Below are 18653 nucleotides of genomic sequence, written 5' to 3'. Positions count from 1 at the left end.
TTTTTATAGTTAGATTTCCTAATTGTACTTAAAAAAGAAATGAAAAAAGTTTATCACATTAAAATTTAGTAAAAAAATTGGTTATTTGTAGTGATTTGTAGAGCTGCACATTTGGCATGCCGGGTTCAGATTTTTTGGATTCGGGTTTCAGGTTAGGCTGGACATCCGATCCAATTCAGTCTAACTAGACCTCAAAATTCAATCCAATCTAATTACTAATTAGATTGGATTATTGGACATCCAATTACATATATGATTTGAATGAAAAAAATACGTAAAATTTAATCTTTTATTTAAGTTTAATACTCTATAAAGATATCGTCCTTTCAAGTTTAATGTAATTAACAATTTAAAATAATTGAAACAACAATAATGTCAACTAATAAAATAAAAAAAAAAATTATGAAAATAAATATACAAAACATCCAAATGTTATAAATTCAACATAAAAAAACAGTAAAAATAATTGAAACAACAATACTGTCAACAATTTTTTATTATTATTTTTTGAATATTTTTTATTATATATAAATAAATATAAATAATTTTTTAAAAAACATTAAATGTAATTGGATTGAATTAGTTAATTGAATTTTGAGACCGAAAAATAACTATTAATTTTAACGAGATGAAGCAGAAACATTAAAATTAACGTCAAATCAACACCCAAAAGCTTCGTCAATAATATAAATTAACGGATCAAAAAGGTTAGAAGCTTAAACCCACTTAAATTCTTTTAAATTCGAAATTACAAATGATGCTCAAACATAGATCTCGAAATTATTTTAATTTATTGTTTGAGCACTTTAAATTCTTAAACATAATACTGAGGCTCTCATAATTTTTCTATTGTTGTTTTTGGGTTGTTCCACTGTTATTTCGTATGTTTAGCAAATGTTGGTTTCAAATTACACAGATTAAATCAACTAGTGAATATTTGTTTAAGGTAACTAGAATGAAAGAATCATGGACAATAGACTTCAAAGAGAGAACATGCACGCGTAACATGTTACTGTTCGGATTACTACACCAAGAAAAATTGGCTAGCAACTTATGAATGAACATTGTACACAATGCAACACCAAAGTGAGTGGGATGTACCACAAAATGTGAAAGACGTAATAGTCTTGCTTCCCATTGAAATGGTGAAATCTAGAAGACTAAAAAAAAAAAGAGAATAGAAGCTTGCTAGGAAAAAAAAAATAACATAACAAATGCAGTAAATGTATAACTCTATGGTATAAAGTTATTTTTTATGCTTTTAAACTAAAATTATTGTGAGAAGAGTAGTGAAAATGTGTTTGTTTGCTTAATTTTAATTAGTTTTAGTTTCATTTTACATTTAGTAAGCTAACTTTTAAGTCTTGTAAAAACTATTATTTTAATTGTGTTTTTGTAAAAGAATTAACTTGCTAGAAAAAAAAAAAGAAATGATGCAAAGGAAAGTTGGAACAAAAGCTGAAAAACTGGAAGGAAATGTTGAAGCAATGCTATAGCATTCTGGGCAGTTTGGGAAGTGACGTGGAAAAAGTCTAAAAAATGAATTTCACTTATCCACATCAACAATGATGTACCAGTCACTCAAAGTACGCCAGCTGGCTACTGTGGAAGGAAGAAGACTAAACTTAGTGGGCCAAGATTGGAGAGGATTGAGCTTCTATTTTGAGGGTGTCATTTTGTACCCTATTTACCCAACAACAAAAGAAAAAGCATGGAAGTACACCTTCTTCTTCAACATGATGGCAGCTGCCATTTTTGAAGGAAATTAATTGCAGAAAGTAAATCGAGGAAAGAACGAGAAAGGGGACCCAAGTGCAAGAAAAAAAGGACACAAGCTTTTGTGTTTGCATTTCTTTGCCCTTTTCTTCTATATTTTTTTTTTCTTTTCTTTCTTGTCTTTAAATACTAAAAACTTGATAAATTGTAAACAAGGCAGCAGCCATGGATGAACAATTTCGAGTTTGGATTGTATTTTCTGATTTGAACATGAGCTAATTTTCTTAAGGCTTGAATGACTATGAACTCCTATTTGGGTATGATTAATTTTTAAGCATATTTTAGCATTTTTGCCTTTGTTTATTTAAGTGAGGTTGCCATTTTTAAGGCTTGAGTAACAATTTGTTAAGCTAGATCTTGTTCTGGAAGGGCTAGATCTAGTAGTCAAACTTGGATGGAGCAAGAGAAATCCTAGATTTAAGTTTTTCTTTGTAAGTGGAATAGGAATATTATTTACCTTGCATAACTTAAGAAATGATGGTTAATTAGTGTTCTGCAATCTGGTTTGATATAGGAATATGTGAATCTAGATGGTAGAATTTAAATTGTGAGTTTTGGAAAATTCTCATAAACACAAAAAATTCTTTTATCTCTGTGCGAAATTCTGAAATAATGCTATAGCAACTAGGAAAAACCTGACTAGTTATTCAAACTACTTTTATCTCTGGGAGATTAGTTATTCAAGCCACTTTTTACCATATTACATTTTTTGCAAACAATTTTCTAGCAGTAACATTAATTTTAATAAGTTTAATTACAGTCATTTTAATTTTGAATCATTGCTCAACCATTCTCATATTTTTCTTTTTACTTTAAGTTGTAATTAGTTGGTTTTACATTGTATTTTTGTTTGCAATCCCTGTGGAGATTGGAGACGATCTTACTTATTACTTTATTACTTGTGAGACTGCATATACTTGAGTACATAATTTTCACGACAGAGATGTTGAGGCACAATAAGAGAACATAGAAGATAATGCATCAAAATAAAAAGAACCAGAACAACTAAAAAATAATAGAAAAAAAATTAAACATATATTTAAACATAGGATACTAGAAAACAACTTACATACAAATGTCAGTATTTTTTTATTACTGGAGTAATAGACATTGGTTTTTTATTAAACAATGCAAACATTTTTTCTTTAAAAAAAAAGAGCAGAACCAAAACATTTAGAAAATATGATAAAGAAATGTAAGAAAACAACCTTAAAACAATTAAAAAAAAAAAAATCAGTAACAAAAATATGTTAAATATGTTTTCTACTCCAAATAATGTATTGGGCATAATTAGAACATTGTCACATTGAAATTAAAAAGTGAAATACAACAAAATGATATATATGATATATGAAGAATTATACATATAATTTCTTTTCTTCATTCAAGAAAACTACAACAAAATGATCATTAAAGAGTTAAGACAAATGGACAAAATTTTGAATTAAGATCCTAACTAGTTTTTTTGATGGTTAGATATTCAGGATGAAATATGATTGTGTTTGGTAACTAATAATCATCATAATTGTTCCACATATCTGGGTCATCGTCTCCTTCATCGTACTTCAAAGGACTATTTTGAACATCAGTAACTTCCGGTTCTCGTTCTTGATCTTTAACAACTTCATCCAACTCAGATTTCGCATGTTCTTCCTGTAAGATCAGATATAAACGGGTCAGATACGATTAAAGCAGCATTCGATTTATTATCAGCTGAACAATACTAGAATACGATGCAAAATTCACTGAGAAACATGTATAACTGAAACATTCCAATAGTGATATAACTGAAATTCCCTGAATGGATTATAAATAACACTAGATTGTGGAAAGGACAAAAACAATATCAGATTTGATGTTTTGATCAGTTGTGTACACCATGTGTTTTACCCTATCTAGGTAGCTGTAAAATTGTAATGCATAATGTGCTTCTGGACTTAATAGTGTACTTTGTACTGCTGCTAGGGGTATATTATAATTAGAGACTAATGAAATACAATTCTCCATAATATTATGGTATTTCATGGGACAAATACATACATTAGCATTATGGGTAGGCTCCTCCACTTCTTCATCCCCTGGGTACCAATTGGACTCATTAGGATTGGCATCTTCTTTGCTTGAGCAGTGAGTTCTTGTAGTTGCTTGATCACAGACTCGAAATGGGAATGATCTGCGTGCATAAATTATAATAATTAAGGGAAAAATAAAATAGCCTTGCATGTGCAAACTCACATAAAAATGAGAAGCAAGAAACTGGTATCTTTTTTCGAATGCACGAACCTATAAGCAATATAACTGCATCAACAAAACAGACATTGAAATTTACTTAATTTACAACTCTATAAGACATTTTAATGAAGCAAATCGATGAACTTCATACTGGCAGAGAAAGATTTCCCTGTTTATCAGGCCCTGGTTTCTAGAATCGGGTTTTGCATCTCATCTCATCAAATAGGAAGAATTTGGTCAGCATTTCATGATACTGTATTTATAAGTGCCCCTGCTAATTCTTCTGATGTGAAATGTCATTAATTTAAGCAAATTGTGGAGGACGGAAAGAATCAATTTCACATATTTCATATTAGTGTGTCAATTCATCCAACCGATGAATGAACGAAGCATCACTTAAAGATGAGAAAAGCACAATTAATAAGGATCTCCTCACCTTTTGTGCGATTAGTCAGGGCATCAGATAGCCGCAAGGGATGTTGACGCTCTTCCTTCTTAAATTTCAACTTCACTTGTTCCCGTGTTCGATTTGGAAAAAGTTGTTGTATAATGGTAAAATCTGTCCCAATTTGTCGAACAGCCTGAACCACATGTTAAGCATACATTAGTTAAAAGTATTAAGATCTACCTAATTGTGAACAATCAAAGTCAGCAAATGACAAAATGCAACAAACATGCTAAAGTTCTGAGCAAATTCATATTACTTATGGCAGACAAACTGTAACTTCAATACATCATTTCAAGCAATCACATAGCTTGTACAACATCGTGACCTTCCAATAGAAATCAACAATGTCTAATGAATTTACCTCATAGAAAAGTTCTGTGTCGTTTTTTGACCACCTTGTACTGGGTGTTCTGTCCATAAATGAATGATAATTAACGTAGGTGGAGCTTGGCTGAGCCCTGTAAGTTGGTTGGTTGTCATCAGAGTTTTGGCCCTGTTCGCCCTGTTCTGAATGAAACATCTCTTCATTGTGAGAAACATCCTCCCGGAAATTATCTTCAGTGCTGTTGGAAGGAATTGTAAAAAAGATATTAGATCAGGCAGATTACTTGACAATCTCAAGCAATAAGATAAATAAGTAGGTGTGCGTCAGTTTGTGCAAGAAAATCACTTATCAGAGTCCCATTGTGAACTTATCTAGCAAATGTAAATTAAAACTTTAAAGTTTCTTCAAATTCCATATCAATACTTCGAGAACTCAATGATCCCACTCAGTACCCAACACTCTTTATAATGTCTTTTAGCAAATCAATAATATTTTATTTGCGTTATGTGGAAAATAGTAATCGACCAAATTTTTTTGTTTTCAATGATGTTCGTTAAAGAGAAACAAAAATCGGTGGGGGAAGAAAAAGGAAAAGACCCGTGTCTAAAATATTGGGAATCCTAGTTTCAAATACATATAAAGATCATAAAGATGCCCAAAAATAAGCACTAACAAAAGAAACAGCATATAATCCTGTTTTCCTCGCTAAATAAAAATAGCATTCCAATATTCTATATTGTATCAAATTGTTTGAAGCAGGCAGCAAAAAGAAACAGACTCAGCTTAGAAATGTCAAGCACCTTTGATTTGTCTGTTCTGTCTTCAGCTTTGCTGCATCTTTAATCTTCACACATAGATTCCAAACCAGGGGGAAAAAAGTACATATAAATCAAATATCAAACTTACAACTTCTATGCATATAGAAATAGAAGTACACTGAAGTGAAAAAACAAAGATTATCATGTCCTCCCATAAAGATAAATTAGAAAAGCATGTATACCGCCATTCGCTCTCTATGCTCGGCAAGAAGAATAAGATCCTTGATAGGTAACCTCTGAGGATCAATTTCATCTTCTGGCATGTCAAGTAATGCCTGGTCCACTAGAAAAGAGAAAGTAGAACAACATCATGCCTCATATATTAAAGGTATCAAAAAATAATATCAAAAACAAAATTATGTAATTACCAATCCTTTTTTTACGACGAGTCGAATGAGAGAACTTTTTGGGAGGTTCTTCAGTTTTCTCCTCTGATGCTTGCTTCGAGCTCTTGCGCTTTCTAACAGGTTTCTCTTTTCCAGATACAGGTTCTTTTACCTTTCTTGTAGCCTTTTTCTTTTTAGATGTATTTTCCACTCTAAATTCCTCATCATTATCCCCTTCATCTCTATTAGAAGTAGAGGGAGGATCACAAACAGAGCCACTAATATCATGAACTTCACCCACTGGATCATCAGAAAGTTGTCCTAAATCTTCCTGCTGCTGCTTTGACGATTTCCTACCTTCAATATCCTGCATAGAAGCAGAAGATCTTTTGCTTCTTCTAAGATCATTTGGCTCTGTAGAACTTTCTCCTATTTTACTCTTCCCATCCTGAACAATTAAATGTAAGCTGAAGACTAAACAAAGCATATTACAAGCCAAAAAGTAATTGTAAATCAAAATTTGGTTCAAAAGGTTTACCACTTCTTCCACTACAGGGTCATCTTCTACCACTTCTGAGTGGGTAGCTTTTGCAAGATTGGTTGGTTCTGTGTCCCCTTGAATATCGGAGATTGGATCCAAGGAAATAGAATCATCAAATCTAACAGATGAATAATCAAGAATACTTTCACTTGGAAATTCCAACATAGAGCTCTCTTGCCCATATCCTTGGTCAAGAGGAACAGTATGAACAGCCGGTAAAGGCACACCAGATCTAACTTCAGCTTGAGGTTCGCTTGTGCTAGGTTTCTTTTTCCCTTTCCCCAACTTGGGCTTGGGTTGAAATTTGCCAACGCGTTGACCTGAACATCCACATTTTAATAGAAGAAATAAATGAGACTAACAAAAACCAAAGTAGAATTCACCACAGTAAACATATAGCAGGCAGCTGCAGCTACTTTATTACATACCAGATACAACAGTTCCCTCATACATTTCGAAATCAAACAAGTCCTCGGCACCCTGAAATTCATTTACTAACATAGATAAGTCCATCAAAACATAATATTTCATAACTTCAGAATAATACCAATATCTTCTTAATCATACTAATCTTTACCATTGTTTTTGACCTTCCGTCATTAATCTGAGCTTCCTCTTGTTCGTCAGAAACAGCAGTATTACTGAGGGACAGCGGATCCTGTGTTGAATGATAATCAGAACTAATTTGAGATGGTGCAACATCACATATTGTAAATGATGAAGAGTCGTAAGATGAATGGGCTGGAACACTCAAATTTTCCTCCGAGCCTGTTTCCATGTGAGAAGTGGAAATAGGACCCTCCATATTACTATTAACACCATATGACGTCAAAAATTTGTCACTTTGCTGCTTGTCCGTATGAACCTTAGACTGTGACTTGCTTGCCTCACTCCCTGCTAGTAAAACACTAAACATAATAAAGCTTTACTTATCCAAAAATAAAGAGGTACTCCACAAAGGATTCTAATTTTTTTTCACAACTCACCTGGATCGCTTGTAGTTTGAGTAATAAAATCATCAAGACATTCCAACCCAGAAAATATGTCTGCATTCTGAACGTGACAGCAATTATCAACATAAAGTTCTAAAAGCGGAGGGAAAAAACAACAATATTCAATTTTTTTACTTTACCTCTCCTAAAGATCTCCCCAGGTTAGATTGCCAATCTCTATTTCCATCTGGAACCACATCCTCTGAATGTAAAGGATTTGTGTCATGTGATTTCCCTGTCACACCTAGAGACTCAACAGATTGCAAAGAGTCCTGGACAGCAGACTGCAAAGGATCCTCCTCAATAGAGCATAAAACTGGTCTGTCCATTAAATTTGGAAGATCTGAGGCAACTCCTCTAGTTCCACCTTTTCGAGGCTGAGCCTTCATCTTAGGTCGGAACTTATGACCTGCCAAATTAAAGAAGTTATACTCGCCCTTAAAGCATAATCAACTCATCATAACGGTAGTAGTGAACTGATGTTATACTTACTGTTGTTTGTCTTGGTCTCAGAAAGCAAATCATCCAAAGGATCCACATCGAGTTGCATTGTTATCTAAAGAAAGCAAAAGTATAATGATTAATACCTAATCATTTTGCCATTATTAGAATTAAAGCATTCAAATTTCCACCTGTGTTGCTCAAACCTGAAAAAAAGGTTATAAACTAGCAGAAATTTCTTGAACAGAGTAAGTAACAACTAAGAATTCATATCAAATTATTCAAAGTAATTAACTGCATATTGTAAAAATTACACAAATGGCATAACTAACTAACTCTCTGTATCAAGATCTATTTGGTTTGTATTCCATGCCAGTTATATTTACTACATACATGAATTATCCAAAATTGAATTACTTGGAACAACAAAATACACGCACACCAAATAGAGAATCTCAATTCGATAAAGCAAGTTTTTACACTAAAAACAACCGATAGTTTGCAAAAGTCTCTTGTTTTTGCTAATGCACCAACTATATTATAAGTTTCAAACATTGTCACTATCTCACAATCAAAAGCACCAACAACATGTTTTACCAAAGATTAAAAAAATTCGATTAACAAAGAAAACTCTTGAAGCATAAATTATGAATAATCAAGAGACTTAAATTACATGTCAAGAACACTACTATAATAAAGTTAAGAAGAAATATATAATAGAGAGATAATGCATATTGCATACTACCAAATTTCTAAACTCACAATTTTATATATTCATTTATTATTCTTGTTAAAAATAACAGTAAATAATAACCAAAGTACACACTATTAATTGGAACAGAAAATTATGTAGAAGCAAAAATGGCTTATAAATTGTCTTCTATTAAATTTCAGAAAATTCTTTCTGTTTGATACTTAAGCACAACTAATCTTAAACACCTTAATGATCCTTGTAAGTGGTTCAATTCAATTAAAGTGACATGCTTAAACTTATATGTATAAATATATACATCCGTATATATGTATATGTTTGGCTAGACCAAATTCTAAAACACAGAGAAAAAAAATGCAATAGCCCCAAATTTACAGCTATTGTAATGAAAACCCAATAGCCATTTTTGGTTTTTTCTTTGGCTAGTGAATACCAGTTCAACATAGAGAATAATGTATAATGAACGAAACTTCAAAGAGAATAGAACAGAACACCATAAGTTAATCAATCCAGTTGCTATTAAAATTAAACCTATATTATCAGTACCAAATTTCTAACCAGATAATGTTAAGAATCAGGGGAAAATTTTAAAAAATTAATGTGAATCACTTACAATGAATAACAAGCTCCAATACTCTTAAACCCACAAATGGAGTCCCAATTATTTTAAAATAAATAAAAAATCAGAACCCTAATCTAACAGACAAATCAAAATCAACGACAATGAATATATATATATATATAAGTCAATGCAAACAAATTTTTAGAAAATCAACTGCCAAATTTAGGATTAAACATTTGCGAAAATGAAATCCATAATCGCAATATAAAGCTCACAGAAAATGAGAAAACTATGAAAACTCATTAACAACATTGGAACTTGAAGTGGATAAATAACAATATTTAAAGAAAAGGAGAACGTAAAATACCTCAATAGGGGTGAAACGGAAGGCAGGACCTCCAAATCTCCGGCAATGGAGGTTGGGTTTAGGGTTTGGGTTTGGGACGACGGTCGCCGAGAGGGTTGGGTTTGGGAGGAATGCGGCTGCGCGTTGAAGTTCCAATAGGATTTGGGGCTGAATAAGAGTGTCAGCGAGAGAATTAACTGGGTTTAAGTGTCAACTATTTATATGATTTTTTTTTTTTTTTTGGTGTCCGTTATTGTATTTATTTATTTATTTTTTTAGTGTGTAATTAATGGAAAATTTGATTTTATACACTTAAAAAATTAAAAAAAATTATTAGTAAACCAAAAATTTAAACCCTAAAAAAACTATACTTTTTTTTCAAAATCCCAAAAATACCCCCCTCACAATTCTCTCTCTCTGCATCATCTCTCTCTATCTCACATCCCAACCGCCCACCCTCACCACCACCTCCGACCTCCATCCTCCGACCTCCGACCCTCACCGCCACCTCTGACCACCCGCACCAACACCCCGACCCAGCCCCACTCTCTCGGACCGCCCAAAAGTCGCACCCCGAAAACCCACTCTCTCTTCCTCTCTCTTTGAAATCGCAGAAAAAAAAATTGCTCCAGGTCCGATGGTCGGACCATGGGTCCGATGGGGTCCGACCAATCGGACCCATGGTCCGACCATCGAACCTGGAGCAATTTCTTTTTTTTTTTTTTGCGTTTTCAGAGAGAAAAATTGCTCCCAGGTCCGATGGGCCCAATTGGTCGAACCCCATCGAACCCATGGTCCGACCATCGGACCTGGAGCAATTTTCTTTTCTGCAATTTCAGAGAGAGAGGAAGAGAGAGTGGGCTTTCGGGGTGCGACTTTTGGGCGGTCCGAGAGAGTGGGGCTGGGTCGGGGTGTTGGTGCGGGTGGTTGGAGGTGGCGGTGAGGGTCGGAGGTCGGAGGATGGAGGTCGGAGGTGGTGGTGAGGGTGGGCGGTTGGGATGTGAGAGAGAGAGAGAGAGAGAGAGAGAGAGAGAGAGAGAGAGAGAGAGAGAGAGAGAGAGAGAGATGCTGCAGAGAGAGAGAGAATTGTGAGGGGGGTATTTTTGGGATTTTGAAAAAAAATGTATAGTTTTTTTAGGGTTTAAGTTTTTGGTTTAATAATAAAATTTTTTAATTTTTTAAGTATATAAAATCAAAATTCCCAATTGAATTTGTGTGTAGTTGAAAATAATTATATAATTTAATATATTGGTAATAATTAGTAGATTTTAATTAAGCTTTCCAATTCTCATGCTACTATGAGAATTGATAGATTCTAATTAGGGATTTTTTCAATTTTAACCAAAAAAAGTAACAATATTACAAAAATACTTCCAGCTGGCCATATAAACAAATATACATCTTAACTAAAAAAAATTATACAAATACCACTTACACACACCTTAACTCACGATCTATGCTTCATGGGCAACTATCACGCAACCATCGCGCAACTATCGTGCAACTACGCAGCAACCCAACGCAATCGAAACGAAAATTCAATCAGAAAGAGAACCACCATTAATTCTGGCGACTTCACCATTAATTCAATCAAAACAGAGGCTGTTTCAAATTCATAAAAAAAAAAGTGTAGAAAAACTACTACGAAACTAAAATTCAACTGGAAATCCAGTTTAATTTGCATAAAACTAATGTCCTGACTTCAATTTTTAGATCCATAAAAGGCAGATCTCAAAAAGTTGAATTGGAGTTCCCAAACAATCCAACTCAAGTATAATCAAAAAAAAAAAAAAAATACATCAATACTATAGTAAAATGTTTATCCTGGTGTATTTTGTTGTTTTCCAAATTTCTAATGGTGAATTTGCTCATATTAAATTATAAAAAGACATGTAGATAGGGTTATGTACATGAAAATATTGTTTTAATTTTTAATGTTTCACAACAGTTGCATTACAGTTGCATAAACATTTTGCTAATAGTTATTTCGTCTAATTGAAACCTTCGTTTGATGCAACCTTCGGCCAACCACCCAGAAACTTTCGTTTGAATGAAACCTTCGTCTGATGCAACCTTCGGCCAACCACCTAGCAACCACTATGCAACCATCGTCTGATTGAAACCTTCGTCTGATGCAACCACCGCGCAACCACGCAGCAACCATCGTTTGATTGTGTAAGTGATGATAGTGTAAGTGGTATTTTGGTAATTAAAATTACATAAAAGTTATAAATGTTGACTTTACCTTATAGAGGTATTTTTGTAAATAAAATATCAATTTATATTTTTTATGTAATTATTCCTTCTAATTAATGTTTAAAAACTTTTCATTTTAAATATTAATTATTAAAAAAATTATTTTTCTCGTGTAATTATTAACTATTTTTTCAAACAAGACATTAAAGAATTCATATATAATTACTACATCATATCTAAACACACATTGTATTTTAAAATATAGTGTAAGTACTAGGTTATGTAATTAGTACCCTAATAATTGCACTACATAGTAATTACACAGTTATTTCAAAACACACCCTAAGTTTTGATTCAAAATTAACATTTAAACTCATTTTACCACCCAATACAATTTCAGTCAATTTTCGAGTTAAGTTGTTCGGCTCAACTCAACCCATGAATAGTCCTAACTATTAATTCATGTGAATTAATTAGCGTCAAAATCTTTTAGTATTTATACATTTAACTCTATGATTTTTCGCGACACTTTCTTTTTAACTTCACTTTTATTTGTAAATTTGGCTCCTACGTGCCCATGATTTTGTTTTTTATAAAGAGAAGATGGAGGCACTTTTGGTACTTCTTTGGTGTGTGATCCGTAAAGAGAAATATTGGGTAAGTTGTGCAATCTCACACTGTCTGAGGATAATCAAGTGTAATGATTATGAGACTGTATAGGTATTGGACTACATAGTTAAAAAGAACTTAAATGGATTGATTGGTACTACCTATATCAACAAGGTGCATCTTATTTTTTGGTAGCCCATTATGAAAGAACTCCACAGTTAAGCGTACTTGACTTGGGGTAATTTCAGGATAGGAAATCTCTTGGGATTTTTCTCAGGAAGCATGCGAGTGAGGACAAAACATGCTGAAAACACTGTTAGTCTGTAGGGTTAGTCGTCATTCCAGGAAGCAGCCAAAGTGACGTATTCTTGTATAAGAGTCATCATTTCGTGGGTGTAAGACCTAATGGAAACTTGAAGTGGGAACGTTACAGGTCATTCGAGTAGTCGATCACCGGAGCCCCCGTGGGTCCTCCACCTAGGGGGTGTTCAAGCTTAACACGAACACGGGTCTGCGACCTTCTATTTGTTGCCTGGGTTGTGGGGTCATTATTCGGGACCATAATGGTTTTAGTGTTGCTTCGTTGGCTTCTCCGACTAGGGAAATGTTGTCTCCAAATGTAGCAAAGGCAATGGCTATTGGGATGGGTCTCCAATTATGTTTTCTTTCACGTTACAATAATGTGGAAGTATAGACGGACTGTCAGGTGGTTACAAAGCTTATAAGAATATTAACGTTTTCAAGATTTTATTTTGTAATCGATCAACGAATTTTATTGCCTACTAGTTAACTAAACTGACTCTCTCGTCTAATAAGAAAAGAGTTTGGTGGCGAGTTTGCATGATTTCATGCAAGTCTTTTGGACTTGTTTTGATTGTTGCCTAATGATAATTTTATATTTTTTCAAAAGAAAAAAAAAAACTATAAATTACATATATGGACTTAAATTTAAAAGAAATTTGTATTTTAAAAGGAAATTTTATTTACATCCTAAAAATTGTTAAGTACACCCTATTTTAATAATTTTTATTTTATATAAAATTTATATCTTTAATTTTACTAAGTATTTTTAATTTTTTTCTTTCAATTTATATTCTTAAAAAATATACCTATTAAATAAAATTAAATTACATTTTAAAAATTATGACGAAAAAATTAAAATAAAAAATTTTATGAAATTTTCTTAAAAAAAAAAATACAAAAATATATACATGAGTTAGAAAAAATTATGAAAATAAAATCAAAATAAGTATTGAAATTAACATAAAATAATGTGAGGAAAAAATTTAAAAAAAAAATATTAAAAGTAGTTTTTAAAAATTATTTAAGTTTATATTTTTTTAACAATGGGGTGTATTTATAATTTTATGGGGTACAAATCAAAGTTCCCAACTGCAAATTGCACCATCTAAAAAAAATACAAATTATACCCGAAAAATTTCAAACCGAATTTTTTTAAGGCAAAACTAATTAACTAACTCTAGAAATGAATTAACTTACGTATCGTATTCCCTCCCAAATGTAATGGCTCAGTCGTCTCCCTTACTTTTGCACATCTGACTGAGTCGTTGATCAGTCGTCTCCTCCGGCGAGTTCCCATCCCAGCGGCCAGCTATGTCCGGCGAGGCGCATCCAAATCTCTAGTGTCGAACGATTCCCTTTCTTTCTCCAAGTGCCGACTCGAGTCTCACTCGACTCCTACATTCTCTGTGTCTATTCTCATTTCTCAATGGTTTATTTTCTTTTTCCATCATCAGACCCTCCCTCTTCCTCGGACTCGGAGAAGACAGGGGCAGGCTAAGCATGGTAAACCTTTACCCTCCTTTTCTAAATAAGAATATATTTATTTTGTTATGGTGTGAACTGTGAATTCAGTTGTGTAATGCTTATGAAAATATGCAGGGCCAATTTTTCTTTATGGATTAGGAGTACAAAATACTCAATTCTTATTCATGATACATATGTATATTAATTAACACCATTTAAGAATTGTATATATATGTTATGAATTCTGAATAAAATCAGGAAATACACAATTTTGAATTTTTCTTTTTCTTGCTTGTTATGAAATCTGAATATCTGACTATATATACTACATATTGATTTACTCTTTATTTTATGCTAACTTTATAGGCTGTTTATATCGATCAATAAACTGGATTATGACAATAAATTTTTACATTTGGAGTCATTTTTGACAAAGAAAATATGTATTTTTCAGCTTTGTACGCTAGCTGTTTGTCTGGAAATTTGGTGGAACAACTTTGGAATTTTGCTTGGCTTTCTGTAATTGCAATGATACATCCAAGCCTTCTGCTGGTGGCAATCATGGGTTTCTTCACCAAGGTCTGATATTTATAATAATGTGAAATTGCTCATATAAGAAAGGGGGAAGGAGAATATACTATCTAACAGGTTTTCTCCATGTTTTAACAGCTTGCAATAATCATTGGAGGCCCTTTAGTTGGGAAGTTTCTGGATTATTTTCCAAGAGTACCTGCATATAATTGCTTAAATGTTGTCCAGGTAACTAGTTCAATGAGTCTTAGCTTCATGCTATATGATTTATCACTGCTCTCATACTTGGCTAACATTTTTGTCCCTGTCAGGCAGCTGCAACAATGATTATTTATGCTTCATCAGCCTTGGTTTGTTGCACTCATTCTAGCTGGGGCTGTTGAGAGGCTATCTGGTGTAGCTTTGGGGGTTGCAATGGAACACGATTGGTTTGTGCAGGTAGTGCCTCTGAGTTATCCTTATTTCTTTTAAGATATAATATTTATGCTTATTCCATTACAATACCTTTACCTCGTAGACTTCTTGTTCTCTTCCAAAATGAGTTTGCCTTTAACTTGAATTCTTCTTTGAAATCTTCGGAGTCAATAGACCTATTGGTCTTGCATGCATTTTTTAATGAAGTAAGAGATTATAATTCTTATTTTTGCTGTTACTTAAAATCAAGGCATTCTTAACTGATATGGTACCTATACCTGTTCTATAGGAATACTTTCTTTCTTTATGAAAATTGTTTCATAAGAATATTCAGTTCATGGATTTACACAGAGGTTGTTGCAGATAGCTGGAGCATCATTGTTTGGCATTCCTCTTTCCAAGTATGGTCCTGTAACTTGCTTAAAATTTGCTGCTGGTTTAATGGCTTTGGTCATTACCATTTACGGTAATTGATTCTGTTGTTACTCTCTCTCTCTCTTTCTTCTTTTTTCTTTTTGTGTGGCCTCTTCTTTTTTTTCTGTCTGTCTTTTCTTTATTTCTTATCTATTTTATCGAGAAATTTATAATTTACAGATAATCCTCACATGACTGTCAAACATGCTCTCTGTTGGGGTTCTTGACCGCCCAAAATGTTCACCAACTTGTTCCAGAACATTCACTGATGAAGCTCTCTCTCTCTATATAATATATATAGGCTAATTAGTAATTTTTTCTCCTGAACTTTGATATGTATTAAATCGTGTCCCCTGAGCTTTTTTGACCGTTAATTTTGTCTAATTTTAGTAAAAAATTCTAACACGGATGAAAGTTCAAGGGGCATGATTTAGTACATATCAAAGTTTTAGGGGCATGATTTGGTAGATATCAAAGTCTGGGGAGCATGGTTTAGTACATAAACAATTACTGAAATAGTAAAATTGAATGGAATTAGACAAAAGTCCTTAAATTTAACAATCTCAATAGTTCGAAGGGAATTTTTAACGGCTAAAAAAGTTCAGGGAACACGATTTAGTACTTGTCAAAGTTCTAGGGAAAAAATTACTAATTAGCCATATATATATAAAGTTGTGGAAGCTATCAAGCTAGGGTGGAAGGAATACATGCAGCAGCCGGTTCCTCCTGCAAGCCGAGCCTATGTGCTCCTATATTTCAATATTGTTCTCACTCCAGGGCATGGTGACAGCATTTTAACGCAGCACGGTATTTTTTCTTTTCTTTTTCCACAACATGCAGCTTTATTTGATGGCCTTGGTTCCTCTTCATATATCAGGCCTCAGTTTTTTTGGGGAATTCTACTTTGGGTTATACATTAAGCTTACATCAACTTTCTATATGAGTAATATAATATACAATACATGCCAGTACTTTTGCTTATTATTTCAAATGATAGTGGATTTTATAGATTCTTGCTACATTCTGCATGTAATACAGCCCACTTATGATCTGTGGTTATTAAGTTACTGTATTATTTAATGTTTTCACCCTTAGGCTCGGCAAGGGTATTTAAATGTCCCTTCTTGAATTCACATCTATAAATGATTCTGTATGGCAATTAAGTCTTCAGCCTTAGCTTTTTATTTGTACTGAATTTATATTCTTTGACAGGTCTTAATCCATCCATCATAGGGAGCTAAGCTTCATTGGACTATGTGCAATTATGAGTGTTACAGCTACATTTGTGTCTGCAATCCTGATCAAGCGACTTCGCATTTTAAAGGTTCTCTATGTTTTCTTCTTTCTACTTTACTATGGTTTTCAATTGTATTTTCAGCTTTCATAAAATTATCCTAACCTCCAGGCAGGAGGGCTTGGATTGATATTTCAAGCTTCACTTCTCACATAGCAGTTGCTGTATATTGGAGCGGATCTCTTTCTCACCATAGCCCTCTGCTCTTCTTCTTGTGCATGTTTGTAAGCATATATCTGGCTTTCTTGTTTTTGGTAACCAATAATTGATAAAGTTTTCACTAGGTGTGTACTCCAAACAGATGAATGTAAAGTTTTATAGAATAGTGACAATCATACTAGTAACTGTTATTCTAATGGGATAATAATGTATAGTTTAAATATGTTAAAAGGGGTATGTATAACTTCAATTATTCTTGGGTAAACTTGTCATGACAAATGTTTACTTTAAAGTTGCAAATTGTAGTGGCATGTGCTTTAATAAAAGGATACTTGTGTTGTAGTTGTGAAACGACTCCCTCTCTATTCCTCTATAGTGAAAACAACTTAATTAGATTTACTCATATTGTATTTTTCCATTCTATTATTGTGTCAAATAGCTCTTCTTTGCTGTACGTAGCACATTGGTTTAGAGCTTTTTGTCAGATTTTTATTTTGGTGTTTTAAAGTAAAGTTTTTTTTTTTTTTTAAGGTAAATACTATTTTGAACTCTGTGTTTTGCAAAAGTTATAAATTAGACTTTTTGTTTTGTTAAATGACAAAATGAACACTGTATTTTTTAAAATTGTACAAATAAGACCCTGAACTCAATTTTAGATAATTTTTGACAAAAAATTAGTTTAGGGTCCTATTTGTACCATTTTGGAAAATACAAGGTTCATTTTGTTATTTAAAAAAGACTAATTAGAATTTTTGCCCCCTGAACTTTGACATGTACCAAATCATATTCCATGAACTTTTAAAGTTGTTAAAAATGTTCCATGAACTATTGAGATTGTTGAATTTGAGGACTTTTTTCCATTTTTAGTAAAAAAGTCTATGGATGAAAATTCAGAGGGCATGATTTAGTACATGTCAAAGTTAGAGGGACATAATTTGGTAGATATCAAAGTCTGAGGAACATGGTTTAATACATAAACAATCACTGAAATAGTAAAATTGAACGAAATTAGACAAAAGTCTTTAAATCTAACGATCTCAATAGTTCATGGGGCATTTTTAACGACCTTAAAAGTTCAGGAGCATGATTTGGTACATTTCAAAGTTCATGGAGCAAGAATCCTAATTAGTCTTTAAAAAATAGAGAGTCTAATTTGTAACTTTTGTAAAATAGAGTTCAAAATAATATTTACTCAATAATATTGCTTTAGGTATTGTCAAGAGTGGGGCACATGTCATATGATGTGGTTGGTGCACAGATTCTACAAACTGGGATACCATCTTCGAAAGCCAATCTTATTGGGACAACAGAGGTTGCTGTTGCTAGTTTGGCAGAGTCTACAATGTTAGGGGTTGCAATTATTGCCAATGATGTCTCACATTTCAGATATCTCGCAATGCTGTCACTTCTATCCATTGTGGGCTCAGCTTTTATGTACTGCAGATGGATGTATAATCCAACACAAGAACAAAGGACTCTTTTCTCATTTGACCCTTTGTTTTGAACATTCATGTAAGTCGAATTATTATTTCATTTACACTAATTAAACTACATCTCATAATCACTTGATCATAATCTTGTATCAACTGCAGTTTTTGGTCATTTTTGTTGGATATACACTACAACATAGCTGTCTATAGTATTCTTAGATAGAGAGTCTAACGTATATATGTTTGCATGATATTCATGACATTTTAATTATAGGAGAGATGTCACATAGATTTACTTGAAATTTTAGATAATTTAAGGT

At 32.9% G+C, this 18653-nt stretch overlaps 1 protein-coding gene, 1 long non-coding RNA gene and 1 pseudogene across 2 annotated transcripts; 2 read left to right on the top strand and 1 right to left on the bottom strand.

Annotated features, from left to right (window-relative positions):
• Positions 1 to 3054: 3054 nt before the first annotated feature.
• Positions 3055 to 9705, bottom strand: LOC115718647 (uncharacterized). The gene is made up of 14 exons (XM_030647468.2): positions 9541 to 9705; positions 7951 to 8014; positions 7599 to 7867; positions 7453 to 7519; positions 7044 to 7363; positions 6895 to 6946; positions 6464 to 6786; positions 5968 to 6373; positions 5782 to 5882; positions 5582 to 5625; positions 4818 to 5019; positions 4445 to 4589; positions 3817 to 3949; positions 3055 to 3429 (listed from the first exon to the last, which is right to left on the bottom strand). Exons 2-14 carry the CDS (start codon positions 8006 to 8008, stop codon positions 3342 to 3344), a joined length of 2208 nt encoding a protein of 735 aa, XP_030503328.2. The 5' UTR covers positions 8009 to 8014; positions 9541 to 9705; the 3' UTR covers positions 3055 to 3341.
• A 4148-nt stretch (positions 9706 to 13853) lies between these two features.
• LOC133028991 (uncharacterized) lies at positions 13854 to 14897 on the top strand. The gene is made up of 3 exons (XR_009686270.1): positions 13854 to 14130; positions 14546 to 14670; positions 14761 to 14897. It is a non-coding gene; the product is annotated as an uncharacterized LOC133028991 (long non-coding RNA).
• Positions 14898 to 14955: 58 nt separating this feature from the next.
• On the top strand, positions 14956 to 18436 carry LOC115720494 (solute carrier family 40 member 3, chloroplastic-like; annotated as a pseudogene).
• Positions 18437 to 18653: the final 217 nt, after the last annotated feature.

The sequence above is a fragment of the Cannabis sativa genome, chromosome 2 (assembly GCF_029168945.1).
Source record: "Cannabis sativa cultivar Pink pepper isolate KNU-18-1 chromosome 2, ASM2916894v1, whole genome shotgun sequence".
NCBI lineage: Eukaryota > Viridiplantae > Streptophyta > Magnoliopsida > Rosales > Cannabaceae > Cannabis > Cannabis sativa.
This window is presented reverse-complemented; position numbering and strand designations above follow the sequence as displayed.